A 21,566-nucleotide genomic window follows, 5' to 3' on the forward strand; every position below is an offset into this window, starting at 1 on the left:
AGCCAACTTATTTTTAGAGATAGATCTGAGACAAAAAGTGTCTTCACATCGGACCCTCGACCCGAACCCAAGAAGAATAGCGCTTCTAAGACGGGATCTGCTCAAGAATCGAAAATCCCGAGACAAATAACATCTTTCCCTTGACTTCACTGCAGAATGTCTGGAAAAATAAATTGACCTATAAGCTTCACCACACCTAGCTACGTAGCCCAGTCATCATCGCATTTAATGCATGACCAGGGTCATTATGACTCCCTCGCTAGAGTCTTAATGATTTCTCGGACAACGCTAGCACTTCAACCTCCTCGTCGCTATCACATTAAACGCAAGGATGACTCGCTTGCTCTGCGACTGATACGTGTCAAACACCATCTGATCAACCGCCCGCACTAATCTGATCAAATTACCAAATAGTCCCCCGCAGATTTCTATAAATAGGGGTCATTTCTTCTACATGAAGGTATGATTAGAGATACCCTCAAACTAAATTCAGTTATTTTTAAACCACTTAATTTGTAATTGACTTGAGCATATGAGGATCCATCGGAGAACCCAACTCAAGTCCTCTAACAATGTCACTGTGTGCAGGAATCTTTGCCTATGGTCACAGTCAGCCATCAAAGGAGATAAAGTGATGCTAAATTCCTCCAAGGCCATCATTATTCACTGATTAGCTCAACAATTATGTATCAAAGGAGATATGATTAATAATATTATATAATATTATTACTAGTATATTATTAATAAATTAATATATTACCAATATATTATTTTATTATTAATAAATTATTTTAAAATATAATATGTCATATTAAATTTATTATTTGATATATGCTTTATAATATATCATTATTATATTATTACTATATTATTTTTTTATTATGAAAGATGTTTCTTACAAATATGATATCCCAAGGCCGAGACTCAGTCGAGCCGGCTTCATTCCCCGAAGACGACTCGAAAGGCTTACTCAGTCGAGCAAAAGATTGCTACTCAGTAATCAGCCGACACTTCCCCTGAGGGCGACTCAGAATATTACTTCTCAGCATTATTTTACCATTTATCATCATCATTATGACGCCACATCGCCCATTGATAAGCCTCGACGGCTGCAGAGTCCCCATACCACAGAAGTGACCCCAAGTCACTCGCCGACATACCTCGACGGCTGCTGATTCCCCATGTCACTGAAGTGACCTCTCATCACTCACCAATCGACACGTATCAGGCAGAGGGTGACTCAGCCTCCAGCTCACCCCTCGCCATCATCATAAACCGCATTCTCCCTAAATGCCTATTCTGCCCTTTGCGACCTCTATAAATAAATACGCTATTCGTCATGAAAAGAGGTTAGATTCTCATACTACCTGAAAGCTCTCTAGACACATATTAGAAGAACACATCGTTCTTCCTTCACCTCACCCAAGTCCACCAGGTGACTTGACCGTCAGAGGTACCATAGGGGAAACAAGCCCCGTACTCCTACGATTCTTATGTGTGTAGGTGATCCGCCCACCCCGAGCTTTGAGAACCAGGCATAAAATCGAAGAAGGAAAACGGCCCCCTCTCGACAGTTCAACCTCTCGACGATCCAGCAACTCTGCTACTTCAACTGACTGTGTGATATCTGATATCAACAATGTCTTTATTTATAATAAATTATGTTACAGTATTTTTGTATTAATATATTTCTATTTTGTTATTATTTGTTAATATATTAACACCCTCTCAAACTCAAAATCAGAACATCACCTTCTAGATGATATGAAATAAGTATTTTGTTCTTAGCTTGAGGATATTTTAGCTTAAAAAATAACATGGTTTCAAATACATTGTGTTTACTTTTTAATAAAAACACCATGAAAATAAGAAAAACATCGTGGTATCCCAATGTCATATTTGATTATTCATCCTCCTCCTCTTTCCTTCTTCTTCCTCACTCAAGATTCAAGGCCTAGTACTAATCTTCGTGAGCATCGGGTAGACTATTGCTTTCTTTAGCTTTGGTAAATTGACATCAAAATTGTGGTTTGGCGAGCATGCAGCAAAAGAGATTTGAAGTTTCTTTAATAAATTAAAGAAAAACCTATCAACATTTGCATATCTTCTATTAATTCTAGAACTTAAGATATTTTGGGCTCTCCTTCAGATATTTTGGGCTGCTAAGAGGGTGTATGGAAAAACTTGTTTTTTGAAGCTTATAAGTTATATGCTAGCTTTTAATCGTTTTTCTGATAAAAATACTATAAAAATTGTCTGAGTAAAATAGTAATTTGTTTGGTCAAACCGAGCTTTATTAGATGAGCTTATAAGCTAGTTTTTCAAAAGTTGTGATATACTAGCTTTTTAAAATGGGACTTATAAGATATCTTATTTGGCATTTTACCAAACAGCTACAAATTAAAAAGTTACCTTAAAAGCTAGTTTGACTGAAAAAACAAGCCTCCCCAAACACCCTCTAACTACTATCTTCTCAGGCTTGCATGCTGGGATTTTTGTCATATTGCACCTTAAATTTTTCCTTAATTTTAGATTAGGTCCCTAGATCTTCAAATACTAATTTAATATCCCTGAGTCAATTAAGTTGTCATATTACACCCTAAATTTTTGTTAAATTTTATATTATGTCCCCAGATCGTCATATGTATTTCTAACTTACAATCCCAATTTTGTGTATGGTTTTAAATAACAGTAGAAGTTGATTGCCAATAGTTAAATTTAATCGCAATGTCTTATTTGAAACACAACTGATTAGATTTGAGGGTGCAGACTTGAAATATAAAGTAATAGAGGCGTAATATAAAATTAAGCAAGAATTTAGTCCCCAGCATGGCAAAAGGACAGAGAAACGAAGGACGAAATAAATAGGTCAAGTCAAGGCCTTCTGGATGTCCCGATAGTCCAAGATAATAATCAAATCTAGGCTGGTGCTACGATGCTTGGAAAATTCTGAGCTATGACGTTAATAAAATATACGGAGGACCAAAAAAAAAGAAGAAGAAGAAGAAGAAGCCTAGGCTCTCGCATTATAGTACTCCCAATTCAAAACCTCTATATAATCCCGTGCTCCTCTCTCCAACACTTTCAAACCCTCACATTCTCTGCTCAACTGCGACCCCTCCAAAATCAACACTCTGAATTTTCATTCATTGCCGACCTGGAAGGTTCTCGTCGATGGAAGGGAACGGCATCGTCGCCAGCGTGATAAGGAGCGGCTCGGCGTGGCGGAGCACCAGCGCCCGCAGCGATGTGTTCTCTCGGTCGTCGAGGGACGAGGACGACGAGGAGGCCCTCAAGTGGGCAGCTCTTGAGAAGCTGCCCACGTACGACCGAGTTCGGAAGGGGATCCTCACAGGGTCGACGGGCCAAGGGAGGGAGATCGACGTCGGGGAGCTGGGTGTCGGGGAGAAGAAGAAGCTCATGGAGAGGCTCGTCCGGGTTGCCGAGGAGGATAACGAGAGGTTCCTGCTCAAGCTCAAGAATCGATTGGACAGGTAAAAAAAATTTTATTTTTTTTATTTCCCTAATGACGTTCGCCGGAGCCCTGTGCTTCTTAGTTTCAGTTGTGGATTTGAGTTTTTGTTGCTTGTTTCCTTGAAGGGTTGGGATCGAGAACCCAACGATCGAGGTGAGGTTCGAGAACTTGGACATCGGGGCAGAAGCTTATGTTGGAGACAGAGGAGTTCCTAACGCGCTCAATTTCTTCACGAACAACATCGAGGGGCTGCTTAATACTCTGCATGTTCTTCCGAGTCGAAAGAGGCCGATAGCGATCCTGCACGGCATCAGCGGAATCATCAAGCCCGGCAGGTAAAAAAAGGAATCAAAAATACGTGAAAACATATGATCACATATATGTTATGCTGTCGAACCTGAACTCGTGCTCTTTTCCCAGGATGACCTTGCTTTTAGGGCCTCCTGGCTCTGGAAAGACTACTCTGCTTCTGGCTTTGGCGGGAAAACTGAATCCAGACCTGAACGTAAGCCAGTTCCAGGGGTGAAAAAAACTGAATATCTCATCATTTTCAGGAGGGAGGCAAAAAAAAAACCCTCAAACGTTTCGACAATTATTGACATCTTTCTTATCAAAATCAGGTTTCTGGGAGAGTTACTTACAATGGGCATGGGATGAACGAGTTCGTGCCTCAGAGGACGTCGGCTTACATAAGTCAGCACGACCTGCACATCGGAGAGATGACCGTCAGAGAGACTTTGGCTTTCTCCGCCAAATGTCAGGGGGTCGGGACTCGCTACGGTACGTTTTTGAGTAACCGCGGAGTCGAATACTCTGTTTTTATTTTTTTTCCCTGGAAAGCGGGAGTCAGGATGTCATTTTGTGATGAACTGCGTGCAGAAATGTTGACTGAGCTGTCGAGGAGGGAAAAAGCGGCAAATATCAAGCCAGACCCTGATATCGATATGTTCATGAAGGTACGCTCACTAAAACTGCAGAATTCCCCTTTATAAAAGAAATATAGATGGAGGTGTCGTCAGTATATTATTAGTATAGAATAAGTACCCAGGAAAAAGAGGCAAAAGAAATGGAAATTCACATAGATGACACTACTTATCTCACTGTATGAAATTCAAATCAGAGCACAAGAAAGTAAATAATTGAAAAACAAATAATTAACTGAACAGAACTATGGTAGAATACTCTGTATTTCCGGGGGAAAAAACAACAGAAAAAATTTCTTAAGTCCGTCCGTTAAAAAGGAAGTCTTTTACAATAAACCAGCGGCAGAAATTTCTGAAAGACAGCAAAAGATAAATAAATAAATAAAGGATAAGATGATAAGAGCAGCCCCAGAAAACAGAGACGGAGAAAGATGTAAACAGTAATTCTTTAACGTCAATAAAGCATGTTGGAAAAGGAAACCTGGAAAAGATAAGTTTAAGCTTGGATCCTCCTAGAAAAATAGTACCATTTCTCTGTACACATCAATTTATCTGATACAATAAATGAGGTTCATCAGCAGAATATCACAGATATAAAGTACTCTTTTCACCTGAAAAGGTAATAGTTATCTGTAAACAAACTGATATATACACATAATAAGCATATCTGCTGATATTCTGGAACAACTTGTATTCTGACAATTATGAGAAAATAGAGAAACATGTACATTTTGAGTCACATAGTTCATGAGCTTAATCTTAATTTGTTCCCCCCTGATTCTGCAGGCTACTTCGCTGGAAGGACAGGAAATTGTAGTCACAGACTACATTCTGAAGGTATATTTCGGATCATATGGACTTTTTTTTCTTGCCCACAACATATCGAAATTCGGAAGCAAACAACTTTATTTTCATGAATATCAACAATTGTTAACACTTAAATTGCAACTAGTATTTTTCTCCCGTGCTGAGCATGGTCAAAACTCCATGTTTCGCTATCTTACTCTAAGTAACACACCGAAAATGCACTTATCTCTTCCAAAACCTATTGTATACTATTTTATCCCCTTCTAATTTCATCTCATACCTCCCTATTTCGATATCTCAACTTTATAAAACAATATGGTACTTATCATTATTCAATGATTTTTTATAATAAGAAATCTAAATTTGTTATTTATCAGTTAAATGGTTGGTTGGAATATTTATGTAATTTTCTAAATTCTAAATCTTCATTTAAATTTTTAAATCGATGAGGTTTTCCATGTGTCGCCCTTAAAATGATTTAGATTTTGGTGGATGGTTGGATGATATTTGCAACATGTCGCTCAAGTTTGTAAAAATTCTCCACAATAGATTAGTTATAAGAATTTTAATTAATAAGATATTAGTTAATAATATTTTCCATATAAAGTTAACAATAATTTTTATATATAAAGATAAGATTTTTCGTATATATAAAGATATAGGGAGATATTTCCATATATCTAAAGATAAATTTTTCGGAATGGATATTTTCAAAAATTGTAGTCAATAACAGTAAGATATTGGCTAATAATATTTTTTTGCGTAAAATTAACAATATTTTTTATCTAAAAATAATATTTTTTGTATACATAAAGATGTACTAAGATATATCATTAGTTAATTTCTGTCGTTAATAATACTTTTTGTATAAAAGTAGTAATATTTTCCATATATAAAGATAAGCTTTTTTTTATATATAAAGATATTTCCATAGTTAATTTCAGTATATTTAAAGATAAAAAATTTGGAAAGCATATTTTTAAGAGTTTTAGTTTTTTTATATAAAATTAATGATATTTTCCGTATATGGCCATAAGATTTTACGTATATATAAAGATGTACTAGGATATTTCAGTAGTTAATTTCTGTAGCTAATAATATTTTTTTTATAAAATTAATAATATTTTCCATGTATAAAGATAAGATTTTTCGTATATATAAAGATCTAATAAGATATTTTGATAGTTAGTTTCTATATATCTAAAGATAAAATTTTTAGAAAGGATATCTTTAAGAATTTTAGTTAATAGGATATTAGTTAATAATATTTATACTGCACTTATTAATTCTACAAATAATATGTTCTATATAGTTTGTAAAAATAATAAATATAGAAATTGAGTACAAAAATAAATAGTTACACTTTAACGCCCCAAAATATTACCTTTTTTTAACTTTAACCCTCAAGCTTTATGTTGACTACATCATACCCCAAATCTTAATTTTTTCGGTATAATAATATTGTGTTACTCCATCTATTCTATTTTCAAACTATAGCTTTTGAATCGTGTTCGTAATCAAAACTTAAGTTAAATCATGTCATATTTAAACTTTTAAGTTTTAAAAATCAGGTAGCAATAATTGAAAAGATTTAAATCAAAAAAATAGATGAATAACTGAATATTATTATACCGTAATAATTATGTTATATTTTTATATTTTTTAATTATTTCTATTTTCAAATTATAGCTTTTGAATCAAGCTCATAAACAAAACTCAAGTTAATCATGTCCTAGTTAAACTTTTTAAGTTTTAGAAATTAGGCAACAATAATTAAAATAATTTAAACCAAAAAAATATAATTAAAAATTTAGAAAAATATAAAGTATAAAATATTTTTTTTCGGTGGGCCAATTTTAAGTTTTATAAATCAGCAAGCAATAATTGAAGAGATTTAAACCAAAAAATATAACTAAAAACACAAAATAATATAAAATAACCAATGAATATAGTACCTTAAAATTTGAGGTTTAATATGATAATAATAGTTTTAATGTAAGTAAATTTTAAAAATTATCTAAAACCAAAAGAAAAGAAAATTTCATGCAACACATCTAGATCAACTTCACTCAAATTTAAAAATAGTTTAAAACAAAGTTAAAGAGAATGAGAGTTTCAATATGAGTTCAAATTAAGAATCTTAATTTACAGTATGATAATAAAATAAAATTACAAAAACGCAAAAGCATACATGTGTAATTCACTATCTCAGTGTCTATTTGATCTCGAAGTAGAGCATGTTTATTCAGATAACCATAGTTGAAATCAAATAGCACTTTAAAAATAAATTACAATATAATCAAAGCAATTTCCAAGACATTACTTGGAATTATAAAAATCTTTGATCTTGAATTAAAGGTTATTTATTCAAATAACCATAGTTTAAATCTAATATAACTTTAAAAATAGCTAAAAATCAAAGAAAGATAAATAATCATGCAACCAAAGAATAACTTCAAAAAAATTGTCGCCGAAAGCAAACTTTTGTATATTGTAATTTCCTACACAAAGAGATTAAGTAGAGGTTAAATAAGGTTCATCTATAGCCAAAAAATCTTACCAAAAAGATGAAATTACCGAATATTCCCCTTTCCCTCGTTTAGTTTGAATTCAAATTTATCTCATACTGATACGAGTTGTCGGATGAGCACCCTTGATCGTGGAATTATCAGTTGTGATGAAGACGATAGAAAAACACAAGAACAATTCAGTTTTAGGCAAAGAAAAATATTTTATCTAGATTATGAAAATAATAGATTACAAATCCCTCTCTCTCACAATCTCTCTAAAATCAAGAACAATCTCTCAATTCTCTCTAAACCATAATCTCTTGATCAGAATCTCACCTCTTATCTTTTTCTCTGATTTCTGATTCTTCTCTAGATCAAAACTGATCTTTCTTAGACCTAATCTCCTTAGATCTATATCTCTAACAATCTCCTCTGTTTTTAAACAATCTCTATTTATAGAGTTTACAACGTGGATGACAAACTTATAAATAAACAAGCTCAATCAAATCAGGAAGCTGTGTCAATCAGGAGTCCTAAAACGCCCAGGAACCCAACGCGGTCGACCGCGGCATGTGGCGCGGTCGACCGGATAGAGTCCAGTCTCAAACCCTGCACCGTATAGGTTGGCGGTCGACCGCGCATGTTGTCGCTGTCAACCGGTCAGAGTTTTGCTAATTTTTTTCTTTTCTCTGCGTTTCGCTCCTTCTGACTTTTTTCGTCGCCTTCTACGGCTCCATCCACGCTTCTATTCCCAAGATATCATTAGAATCGTCTATCATTAAGCTCCCATGAAGATCATTAAGTTCCCGAAGCAGAGAAGAAGATACACTCGTATCATGGCTCCACTCTTTAGGAACTTAAAGTCTCGTTCAAGTTAGAACTTCAGCTAAGGAAACTCTCGAGCCCCTCCATCTTTTTTGCCTTCAGTCATCTTCTTCTTCCTTAATCCCTGGACTCCTTCTAAAGAAATAATGATCTCGCCAAACTTTTTGTATTACGATCGAGTAAGGACCATACACAGGATCCCCCTTCACAGAATCTAATCGTTCTGATACCAACTTGATACGAGTCGCCGGACGAACACCCTTGATCGCGAAATTATCAAGAGTGGGTTGTGAAGAAGACGATAGAAAAACACAAGAACAATTCAGTTTTAGGCGAAGAAAAATACATTCTCTAGATTATGAGAATAATAGATTACAAATCCCTCTCTCTCACAATCTCTCTAGAATCAAGAATAATCTTTTAATTCTCTCTAAACTCTAATCTCTTGATTAGAATCTCACCTCTTATATCTTTCTCTTATTTCTGATTCTTCTCTAGATCAAAATTGATCTCTCTTAGACCTAATCTCCTTAGATCTACATCTCTAACAATCTTCTCTGTTTAGAAACCCTAAATAATCTCTATTTATAAAGTTTACAACGTGGATGGCAAACTTGTAAATAAACAAGCTCAATCAAATCAGGAAGTTGTGTCAATCAGGAGTCCTAAAACGCCCAAGAACCCGACGTGGATGACCGTGACATGTGGTGCGATCGACCGGATAAAGTCCAGTCTCAAACCATGCACCGTGCAGGTTGGCGGTCGACCGCGCAGGTTGGCGGTCGACCGCGCATGTTGCCGCGGTCGACCAGCCAGAGTTCTGCCAGTTTTTTCCTGTTCTCTACGTTTCGCTCCTTCTGACTTCTTTCGTCGTCTTCTACGGCTCCATCCACGCTCTTATTCTCAAGATATCATGAGAATCGTCTATCCTCAAGCTTCCATGAGGATCATTAAGCTCTCGAAGCAGAGAAGAAGATACACCCGTATCACATACTATTATTATTTATATTATTATTATATTTATATAGTTATGGAAGGAAATCGAGATGAAAAAATGTAGGAAAGAAATATTTATATAGATATTATCAAATATTATATTTTATATAATTATGGAAGGAAATCGGGATAAAAATCTAGTAAAGAAATATTTTCATAGGTACAAGGAAAATGGAAAAAATTCAAATAATAGAAAGAAAATTAAGAGAATTTTTTTTGAGATTGTAAGTAATGAAGACTGTGGAGATTGTTATGGAATATGATTCTCCACAGATTTCGTTGTTACAATTATTATTATTAGTATTTATGGCCGGTACTTTTGTTGGGTTTAAAAATTATTAAGGATGGATGGATAAGTTTAAAGACAGACGGTAATTAAATTAGAGAAGAGGGATGCCGACGTGTCAATCTCTGGGAGGTTTTGAGGAGAAATGTTTTGTCTAAGGGGGTGTTTGGCTCAATTTCTACAAATTATAAGAAATGTTTTCCACCCAAAATATAATTTCCTTGTGTTTCTTAAAAAAAATTATAGAAAAAGTTTTGAGAAGTCAAAAAGTACTAATTTTCTTATGTTTTTTTACTTTGCTTGTTTGGTTGAAAACAAAAAACTGACCCATAACTTTATAAAAAATAGCAAGATTTTCTATAATTTATAGAAATTAAACCAAACACCCCTAAATTTATAGAAAAGTGTCGACTTTATAGAAAATTATTAATGTGGGGTCAGATTTCTAGATGATTTCCGTCCATTTTTAGTGGAAATTGATTTCTATAAATTTTGGTACTTTTTTGTTCTTTACAGAAAACATTTCTGTAAATTTTTTTTGAACCAAACACAGTTTACGGTTTACGGAAATCTACAGGAAATTTTTAATTACAGAATTGTCATTGTCAGACATTTTGAGAAAACTTTTCTATAAAATTGTGCAACCAAACACCCCCTAAAGGTAAACATATAGTAACAGATATCAGAAAACAAAACGTTATGAGGATCTAATCCTCAAAGACAATCTGACATAGGGACCAATAAAAAGAATATATGGGCTAATATTGTTATACTCAACTAATTCTCGGTATTTTGCCTTCCTTGTAAACTGCAGATCTTAGGATTGGACATTTGTGCTGATACCATGGTGGGAAATAGCATGCTGAGGGGTATCTCTGGAGGGCAAAAGAAGAGAGTAACAACAGGTAGAATAATCGAAGCAAATAACAATTTCTCAGTATTTCTTTCAAGTATTTGCTCGTCTAAATATAAAAATACCTATTTCATAGGTGAAATGCTTGTTGGCCCATCACGAGCACTCTTCATGGATGAGATATCCACAGGGCTTGACAGCTCCACCACGTACCAAATTGTGAACTCTCTAAGACAATCTGTTCACATCCTCGGAGGCACTGCTCTTATAGCTTTGCTTCAGCCAGCTCCGGAGACCTATGACCTCTTTGACGACATAGTTCTCCTTGCAGAAGGTCATGTTGTGTATCAGGGTCCTCGTGAACATATTGTTGAATTCTTTGAATCGATGGGCTTCAAATGCCCGGAGAGGAAAGGTGTCGCTGACTTCTTGCAGGAAGTAAGTACTGAATTTCCAGTCTGCAAATATCTTTTTTTTTTAAAAAAAACCAGACCAAAAAACTTATAAATACTAACTGAAACGGATAACTGCAGGTGACATCAAGGAAAGATCAACAACAATATTGGGCACGCAGAGACGAGCCATACCATTTTATCCCAGTCAAGGAGTTTGCAGATGCGTTCCTTTCTTTCCACGTTGGCCAAAGATTGGCAGAAGAACTCAACACCCCATTTGACAAGAGCAAGAACCACCCTGCCGCTTTAACAACTTCGAGATATGGTACCAGCAAGAGGGATATTTTCAAAGCATGCTTCTCAAGGGAGTATTTGCTGCTGAGAAGGAACTCATTTGTTTACTTCTTCAAACTGTTCCAGGTAAGTACTTAATCAGGACTTCTTTTTCTTTTCTTTTTTTTACCTTTTTTCTTTTTTCTTTTTTCTTTTCTTTTTCAGTTCTACAACTTACATGCTCTTATCTTGTCTGTGTGCTCAGATTGTAATGATTTCATTTGTTGCGATGACGGTCTTCTTGCGTACAAAGATGCACCATGACGATGTCAATGATGGACTTATCTATCTTGGTGCATTGTTCATTGGTCTTATGACTCATCTTTTCAATGGACTTGCTGAGATAGCAATGAGCATTGCAAAGCTTCCAGTTTTCTACAAGCAGAGAGATCTTCTCTTCTTTCCAGCATGGGCATATGCACTACCTACTTGGCTCCTGAAAATCCCAATATCATTTATTGAATGTGGCGTCTATGCTGCCTTGACTTATTATGTTATCGGCTTTGACCCAAGTGTCAATAGGTGAGGTTGCATCTAAATTAAATCACTTTGAAGCTGGATGAGGCGGTAATGAACAGTGTCTCAAATCTCATCTTTTTTCTTGCTGCAGATTTTTCAGGCAATTCTTCCTGTTTGCATTGATTAGTCAGATGGCTTCTGGACTCTTCAGGGTTGTTGCGTCGGTCGGAAGAACAATGATTGTTGCAAACACATATGGTGCATTTGTTCAGCTGGTCCTTATTGTACTTGGTGGCTTCGTTATATCACGAAGTATGTAGTCACTGACACGGATACTCTTTAGGGACCAAAGTTCTCTATAACTTAAAACTTTATCCTCTTTCTGCAGAGAACATCAAAAAATGGTGGATCTGGGGTTACTGGGCATCACCCTTGATGTATGCACAAAACTCCATAGCAGTGAATGAGTTTCTGGGAAAGAAATGGGATCGTGTAAGCATGGTTACATCTTTAAACACATTGCCAACTGTGAATCATTTCCAAGGTTAATAATATTCCTTGTATGGTGTAGGTGGTCAATACAACGGCAAGTAACCAAACATTGGGAGCCCAAATCATAGAGTCCCGTGGTTTGTTTGCAGAAGCAAATTGGTATTGGATTGGTGCCGGTGCTTTGATTGGATACATTCTGGGCTTTAATGTCCTCTACACAGCTGCTCTTACTTATCTCAACCGTGAGTCCTCATTCTTGAAACAATGGTAAGCGATATTTATTATCGAAAACCTAACTGTTATATGCACTGCTGCAGCCATTGGAGAAAGCCAAGCAGTAATGTCTGAGGAGACTTTGGAGGAGAAAGTCGCTAACAGAACAGGAGAACAGTCATCCCGTGGAAACAACAATAGATCAGAAAGTGAGTAAATCAACTAGTTGATTGTTCAACATATGTGTATTATTGTATGCGTTCCAGCTAAGGTAAGAATTATCATGATTACAGGTACAACTGGTGGAGCAAGGACAGAAATAGAAAGTGATCAAGATCAAAACAAGAAGAAAGGAATGGTTCTCCCATTTGCACCCCTCTCAATAACTTTCGATAACGTCAGATACTCAGTGGACATGCCAGCGGTAAATCCAACTTTCAAATCTTTAACAAATTCATCAATTATTTTTCCATCAATGAGTTGAAGAGTCATAATTGAATTTAAACTCACAGGAAATGAAAACTCAAGGTGTTCCTGAGGACAGATTAATGCTATTGAAGGGCATAAGTGGCGCTTTCAGGCCCGGAGTTCTTACTGCACTGATGGGAGTCAGTGGAGCTGGTAAGACAACACTGATGGATGTCTTGGCTGGAAGGAAGACCGGGGGTTATATAGAGGGGGACATTAGTATATCTGGATACCGAAAGAATCAAGAAACTTTTGCTCGGATATCAGGATACTGTGAACAGAATGACATACACTCACCTCATGTTACAGTCTATGAGTCACTCGTCTACTCTGCATGGCTTCGATTACCTAGTGAAGTCGATTCTAAAACAGGAAAGGTTTGTAATTGTTAACTATTCACGCCCATTTTATGCGTACAGACGGTAATAGAAAATAAGCATATGCACGATATATGACTGTAATGCAATATAAGTTTATATTGACACAATACCCAAATGCCAAGATGTCAATGCTACAACTAGTACAAGCATCAAACATCTTTCTTAAGATTCTGATACTAGGTCATTAACATGCCTTGTTTTTTCTTTCTTTCAATTAATCATGTACTGATGATGGCTCAATATGATGGTTTTAGATGTTCATTGAGGAGGTTATGGAACTGGTTGAATTGACTCCCCTGAAGGATGCATTAGTTGGATTGCCCGGTGTGAGTGGGTTGTCAACTGAACAACGTAAGCGTCTCACAATTGCCGTGGAGCTTGTTGCCAACCCTTCGATAATTTTTATGGACGAGCCGACCTCTGGACTTGATGCCAGGGCAGCAGCCATTGTGATGAGAACAGTGAGGAACACAGTCGATACAGGAAGAACAGTTGTGTGCACGATTCACCAACCTAGCATCGACATTTTTGAAGCATTTGATGAGGTAAAATATAAAATAGAAAGAAGGTTTTTTTTTTTTTTTTGCCTATATGGAATTGATATATGATGTATTACTTTCTGATTATACTGATTTCACTTGCTGATGGGCTTTAACAAATTTGCAGCTCTTCCTCATGAAAAGAGGTGGAGAAGAGATTTATGTAGGACCACTCGGGCACAACTCATGTGATCTAATCAGTTATTTTGAGGTAACGTGTAACAGAATACACTCATTTCTGTCCATTTTCTAGTTACTCTATTTTCAAGTAAGATATGAATGTCAATAAAGTGAACTTTTTCTGTTTTCAGTCCGTCAATGGAGTTAGCAAGATTAAAGACGGATACAATCCTGCAACATGGATGTTGGAGGTCACTACCGCGGCACAAGAAGAAATTTTGGGAGTCAATTTCACTGAAGTGTACAAAAACTCAGATTTATTCAGGTATCTAAATTCAAAATTTATCAGACATTGATTCCCCATATTCATGATTCCATTGACTAACCAATAGAAAAACACTTATGGTGATTTTTGCAGAAGGAACAAGGCTTTGATTAGTGAATTGAGCAATCCTCCACCTGGTTCAAAGGATCTATATTTCCCCACAAAATTTTCACAATCCTTCTTCATGCAATGCATCGCTTGTTTCTGGAAACAGTATAAATCTTATTGGCGCAATCCATCATACACTGCAATCAGGATGTTCTTCACAACAATAATTGCGTTTATATTTGGGACAATCTTCTGGAAACTTGGATCCAAGACGTATGTCGATAATGATATTTTTGTCGAATTTTCATATTATATGTCAACCATCATTTTCATGTCTGCTTTAGAAACTCGATCCCGTGATACTAATGTATATATCCATAATACTTTACAGGAGCAAAAAGCAGGATCTCTTCAATGCCTTGGGTTCAATATATTCTGCGGTTATGTTCATCGGGGTACAGAATTCTCAGACCGTACAGCCGATTGTCGATGTTGAGCGAACGGTGTTCTATCGAGAAAAGGCTGCAGGAATGTACTCACCAATACCATATGCATTTGCACAGGTAAATTACTAATGTCATTCACCAGCCCGAGGAAACTATTGTGCCTCATCACCGCCATTATCAATGTGTCCTTTTTCTTATCAAAATTGTCTCTAAAGAATGAGATCAAATTGAAACTCCCCAGTCCCGCCCAAAATAATAATAACAATAACAATAACAATAACAACAACAAGATCTTTACACCGAGTTTTCAAGGTGATACCAACCTTTACGAGTTACTGTTACTGGTATAGCAAGTCATAACGTGTGCATTTCTTCATGCAATAATTGTTCTGTCCACCACACTAGAACACCTCATGCATGTCTGTATCTGATACTAAAAAACATCTGAAATCTTGAAAATATGTATGTTATGGCCGATCTTTCAAAATCTATTTAACATATTATTTTCCCAAACTTTATATAGATAACAATTTTAATACATATAATTATTCGTGACACATACATATATTCTAAGGATTACATGTTAGTGGTGTCCTCATTTTGAATTTTGTATGCCATCTCTACACCTGGTTCCTTATTGAAAGATGATTCTCTATGCCTGCAACTTATACACAAGAAGTAACCGGAAGATACATCCGGCCACTATAGTCAAGAGAGAAGCCTGGCATAAGACCTAGAACAATAAAATGGACTATTAAGAGAGATCCAACCTATCCTAGCACAGTTAAAAGGTTTATACAAAATGGACCTGTTAAAGTAAGAGAGAGAGAGAGAATCTTGGGTAAATTTCCCTTGAATTGAATATTGAGTGTGCACATATATTTATACAAGTAGAGGAGTGTGAGGTTTGTTCTCCCAAGCAATGTGGGACTAAAACCCACTACAATACACTATTATCAACAGCCCCCTTCAAACTCATGTTGGATCAAACAAAGTGAGTTTGCGTACAAGAAACTGGAACCGATGAACAGGTAAGGCCTTTGTGAAGAAATCTGCAAGCTCGTCAGCGGATGAAACATGAGGAAGTAGAATTGTCTTGTCCTTGATAACTTGGTGACGGACAAAATGAGCGTCGATCTCAATATGTTTGGTCCTTTCATGAAATACTGGATTATTAGCAATCTGGATGGCACTCTTATTATCACAGTAGAGAGGAGTAGGAGTCGTAACAGAAATACCGAAATCACTGAGAAGGCGACGAAGATGAATAATCTCTTTAGCTGTTGTGGACATTGCACGATACTCTGCCTCAGTACTGGAAAGAGCAATAACATCTTGTTTCTTACTTCGCCAGGAAATAAGGGAATCACCAAGAAATATACAATAACCTGTGGTAGACTTTCTGGTAGTTGGATCACCAGCCCAATCAGCATCAGAATATGCACAAAGCTCTAACTTAGATGTAGCAGGAAACAAAAGTGAGCGAGTGCTAGTACCCCGGAGGTACCGAAGAATCCGTAATAAGACAGCATAGTGTACAGAACGTGGGGCACTAACAAATTGACTGACAATACCAACAGCATGAGAGATATCTGGTCGAGAGATGCACAAATAGACCAACTGACCAACAAGATGTCGATATCGGGTAGGATCAGATAGAGGCTCACCGTCAGTAGAGCAAAGTTTGACATTCTGCTGGAGTGGAGTATCGACAGTTGTATTATCAGTTAACTCAGCTTGATTTAGAATATCTGAGAGATACTTCTGTTGAGACAGTAATACACCCCGCGGGCCTTGAGAAATTTCTAGACCAAGGAAATACCGAAGAGATCCAAGATCCTTCATGTGGAACTGTTGTTGCAACTGAGATTTTGCGTATTGTATACCTGTCATATCATCACCTGTAATGATCATATCATCTACATAGATGAGTAATAAAACCCTGCCACGCGATGTAGTGCGAACAAACAGAGAAGCATCTTGATGACTTTCTATAAAGCCCGCTTTGAGCACAACATCGCGAAAACACTCAAACCAAGCGCGGGGTGCCTGTTTGAGACCATAAACAGCACGACGAAGGAGACATACATGTCCCGGAGGAATATTTGACCCTGGAGGCGGTTGCATATATACGGTCTCTGATAAAGAGCCATGAAGAAAAGCATTTTTGACATCCATCTGGTATAAGGGCCAACGATGAGCAGCAGCGACCGCAAGGAGAGTACGCACAGTGGGCATCTGAGCAACAGGAGCAAAGGTCTCCTCATAATCAATACCTTGTTGCTGAGTAAAACCTCTAGCCACTAAACGAGCTTTTCGACGTTCAATGGTGCCATCAGGACGAAACTTGACCTTATAAACCCATTTACTGCCAACAAGAGAGATCCCAGGAGGACAGGGAACAATATCCCAGGTATGAGTTTGCTGAAATGCTTGAAATTCCTCAGCCATAGCTTGTCGCCACTCTGGAATTTGAACTGCCTCTTGGAAGGACTTTGGCTCAACAATAGTATGAATGGCAGCAAGAAAGTTATGAAAGATAGGTGAATAAGAAGTAACAGAAGCATACCGGGCAGGCATGACATGTGGGCGTTTGCCTCGACGAAGAGCAAGAGGAACCTCAGGCGGGGGAGATGCTGGCGCAGGTGCATGAAGATCAACAGTATTTTCTGGAGTGAGAGTTGTGTCCACAGGATATGGATTAGATGGTGTAAGAGAAGACTCAGGTGAGGAAGAGTCAACAGAAGGAGAGGGAGAGATGTCAGGGAGATCTCGAAAGGAAAATTGAGGTGAAGAAGTGGGTGATGCAGTGGACGGGGAAGCATGATCGGTAGAGTGGAGGAAATTAAAGTCATCAGAAGTAGAATAATATGGAGAATCCTCTTCGAACTGAACATGACGAGATATATGAACTCGACGAGTTGCGGGATCATAACAACGATAACCTCGATGTTCTGAACTAATTCCTAAATAAACACAAGAAACTGCTCTGGGAGACAATTTATCACGTTCGTGAGATGGCAGAAAAACAAAACATCGACAACCAAAAACGCGAACTAGATCATAACGGGGAGGATGAGTATAAACACGACTATAAGGAGTAGCACCGGAAAGAGAGCTAGATGGAGTGATATTAATGGCATGAGTCGCGGTGAGAATAGCCTCAGCCCAGAAACGACGAGGAACAGAGTAAGAAATGAGCATTGATCGGGCAGTATCGAGGATATGACGATGTTTGCGTTCAGCAACACCATTTTGCTCATGAGTGTAGGGACATGACTGTTGAAAGATAGTCCCATGAGAGGACATGATAGAGCGCATGGCAGAGGATAGGTACTCTTTGGCACAATCAGAACGAAAAACTTTAATACGAGATTGCCATTGAGTGAAAATCATAGCAGTGAAGGCTTGATAAGCAGTAAGTACGTCAGAGCGATTCTTAAGTAGGTAAACCCATGTAAAACGAGAGAAATCGTCGATAAAACTAACATAATATAAGTAGCCAGATGAAGAAGGCAAAGGAGCTGGCCCCCAAATATCAGAATGTACTAAATCAAATAAGGAAGTGGATACAGATGTACTCATTTTAAATGGTAAAGCAGTGAATTTAGCCAATTTGCAACCAGCACATGACTCAATACTAGAACTAGATGATACAGGACCAAGTACTCCAGACTGAATAAGACTCTCCAGCCTTTTATTACACACATGACCAAGTCGTCTATGCCATAAATTGGCAGGAAGCGAGGTAGAGGGTTTTGACGAACAAAGAGAAGCAACAAGAGAACGTGGACGTATGGACTCTGGAAGGTGAAGATATTCCAGAAAATACAGTTTGTGCCTCCTACGACCCGCCCCAACCGTCTTGCCCGTCTGTGGATCCTGCACAATACAAGTATCAGAAGAAAATGAGACAAACAGGCCCGCCATGCATAAAGAGCTAATAGAAATTAAATTCAAGCACAATTGTGGAGCCACATAGACGGGACCAAGTGTTAGACGACCAGATGGATCATTTTGTGGGGTAATAGAGCCATACTGAGTAATGGACAATGGTTGTCCAGCAGCTGTGTAGATAGGAGGAAGAGAGGATGAAGTAAAGACAGAGGATAAAAGTGAGGCATTACAAGTCATATGAAAGGAACAACCAGAGTCAAAAATCCAGAGATCATTCATACCAGAGACTGAAGGATTAGCTGAAGAACCAGCAAAATGCATACCAGAGAGTTGTGCGGCGGATGTAGAGGTGATATGTTGAAAAGCATCAAGTTGACGGCGAAGACTTTCAATAGCTTGAATAGTAGAGTCTGAAGTAGTAGAAGGTATAGCATTGGCCAACAATCCTGGTGTACGAGAGGGTTGAGACTGAGGGGGTCGCCGACCACGTCCAGTACCTGAGGAACGTAACTCAGGATGAAGCTTGAAGCATGTCTCAATGCGGTGTCCTTCCTTCTTACAATATTTGCAAGAGAGCTTAGATCGAGCCTGTGGAGAGGGAGCCTGTGGAGAAGTATAATTCATAACAGGAGCAGTGACAGGTACAGACAAAACAGTCTCGAGTGAAGAGGTAGGAGTGTCTGTTGACAAATTGAGTCGTGCTGTCTGCTGCCGGGTCTCATAAGCAGTGAGAGCTCCCATAACTGAGGCCAAAGTCGGAAATTGAGGCTGGTGAAGTAGTTGATCAGCCATAGTTGAATATTCAGGAAGGGACTGAAACAATTGATGCACCTCATGCCGTTCGTACCAGGCTAGCCAGTCTTCATATGTGGAATTACGTCCAGGAAGCATGGAGCGTAACTCTGTCCAAAAAGCTTGCATTTGTCCAAAATGGGACTGCAGAGATGAACTACCTTTGCGTTGTAGAGAAATGCGTTGCAGAAGATATGCCTCCCGTGCACCCGAGCACTCAGTGAAACGCTCAGTGAGACGAGTCCACATGGCCTGAGCAGAGGGAAGCGAGCCAATCTCGACAGTGAGACCAGAGCCAACACAGCGAGTGAGATAATCCATAACACGAAATTCCTGCAATTGCCACTCTGAACTCTCCTTGACATAGAGAGCACGAGCAGTCTGAAGATCGACATCACCACTGCCAGAGGCAATAGTACTGGATGAAGCAACAGTGCTGATGGACGGTGGAACTGGTCCCGTACTGGTGAGATGATCAAGCAAACCAGCGCCACGCAAGGCATTGGTGACAATGGTGGACCACCCTGCCCAGTCACTTTGATCATTGAGGGGCAAAGGTGGTTTGGGAATCTTCTCTGAAGGAGCCATAACAGCAATCTTGAGACGTTAAGATGTCGAGATGCTGTTACTAATGTCGTTCGTTTGAGGCCGAGAGACGGCTTGAAACGACGATGCCGTTAATTTGAGACCGAGAGACGGTCTTGAAACGACAATGCCGTTAAAATAGAACCCGAAGGTTAGAATGAAACCCGAAAGTTTAAAATAGAACCCGAAGGTTAGAATGAAACCCGAAGGTTTAAAATAGAACCCGAAGGTTAGAATGAAACCCGAAGGTTTAAAATAGAACCCGAAGGTTAGACGAGAACGCGAAACGCGTTAAGAGGCCGCAAAACGACAAGGCCAAAATATCTGGCAGATGAACGCCAAATAATTAAAAATAAAAATAAAAAAAAATAAAACATTAAACGGCTGCAAAGCAATAAGGCCAAGATTTGGCAAAAGAACGCAAAAGCGTTAAAAATTTTATTGAAAGGGAAATAGCCCTAGCTCTGATACCATGTTAAAGTAAGAGAGAGAGAGAGAATCTTGGGTAAATTTCCCTTGAATTGAATATTGAGTGTGCACATATATTTATACAAGTAGAGGAGTGTTAGGTTTGTTCTCCCAAGCAATGTGGGACTAAAACCCACTACAATACACTATTATCAACAGGACCACTGGTACAAATCACACTAGAATCCACCAATCATATCCTGCTTTTTAGTTATTAACCAAATCTCTTTGCTTTCAGGTCGCCGTTGAGATTCCATATGCTCTCTTCCAGGCTGTACTCTATTGTGTCCTAGTCTATGCAATGATAGACTTTGACTGGACTGCGACCAAATTCTTGTGGTATACATTCTTCACATTCTGGACTTTCCTATACTTCACCTACTATGGGATGATGGCGGTTGCTCTTACCCCTAACTCGGACATCGCTGCAATTGTCGCCGCTGCATTCTATTCTATATGGAATCTCTTTGCAGGCTTCATTGTTCCTCGACCTGTAAGTTTCCAAAACTCAATCCTCCTAAAAAAAACCTTCCTTCTTTTGTACACTTTCTAAGTTTAATTAACGATATCATATGACGGAATGCAGAGGATACCAGTATGGTGGAGATGGTACTTCTGGGCATGCCCAGTTTCCTGGACTTTATATGGCCTGTGTGCTTCACAATATGGAGACGTTACCACCAAACTAGATAACGGACAAACAGTGAAGGAATTTCTTGAGAGTTATTTCGGATACAAGCACGACTTCTTGGGTGAGGTTAGCGCTGCAGTCATCGCATTTCCAGTGCTCTTTGCCCTTGTGTTTGCATTGGGTATCAAATTTTTGAACTTCCAAAGGAGATGAGATTGCCAATTTTTGTTTGTTTTTTCTTTGGCCCTTTTCCAGAATTTATGTGGAGACCACGGTTATTATTATAGGTGTTTTACGTCT

General features: G+C 38.0%; 1 protein-coding gene across 2 annotated transcripts; it reads left to right on the forward strand.

Annotated features, from left to right (window-relative positions):
* LOC109827131 (ABC transporter G family member 39-like) lies at window positions 2,991-21,479 on the forward strand. 2 transcript variants are annotated; one of them, XM_020394103.1, is made up of 23 exons: window positions 2,996-3,494; window positions 3,601-3,810; window positions 3,896-3,980; window positions 4,096-4,255; window positions 4,355-4,431; window positions 5,185-5,235; window positions 10,637-10,727; window positions 10,812-11,113; window positions 11,209-11,490; window positions 11,609-11,925; window positions 12,014-12,174; window positions 12,251-12,354; window positions 12,434-12,596; window positions 12,672-12,776; window positions 12,861-12,991; window positions 13,080-13,412; window positions 13,670-13,960; window positions 14,082-14,165; window positions 14,266-14,399; window positions 14,493-14,720; window positions 14,839-15,010; window positions 20,874-21,128; window positions 21,222-21,479. In XM_020394103.1, the coding sequence occupies exons 1-23, from the start codon at window positions 3,175-3,177 to the stop codon at window positions 21,477-21,479; spliced, it is 4,314 nt and encodes a 1,437-aa protein (XP_020249692.1). In that variant the 5' UTR covers window positions 2,996-3,174. The 2 variants fall into 2 exon arrangements, with proteins under 2 accessions (XP_020249683.1, XP_020249692.1); XM_020394094.1 differs by having other exon boundaries at window positions 2,991-3,494; window positions 10,637-11,113.

This window comes from Asparagus officinalis, chromosome 1, assembly GCF_001876935.1.
Source record: "Asparagus officinalis chromosome 1, Aspof.V1, whole genome shotgun sequence".
Lineage (NCBI taxonomy): Eukaryota > Viridiplantae > Streptophyta > Magnoliopsida > Asparagales > Asparagaceae > Asparagus > Asparagus officinalis.

Excerpts from the sequence above, each read along its gene's own strand:
- LOC109827131 (XM_020394094.1), top strand. The coding sequence starts at position 3,175 with ATGGAAGGGAACGGCATCGTCGCCAGCGTGATAAGGAGCGGCTCGGCG. Across the intron at positions 4,256-4,354 it reads GGGGGTCGGGACTCGCTACG|AAATGTTGACTGAGCTGTCG; the intron begins GTACGTTTTTGA and ends AACTGCGTGCAG. Across the intron at positions 11,114-11,208 it reads TCGCTGACTTCTTGCAGGAA|GTGACATCAAGGAAAGATCA; the intron begins GTAAGTACTGAA and ends GGATAACTGCAG.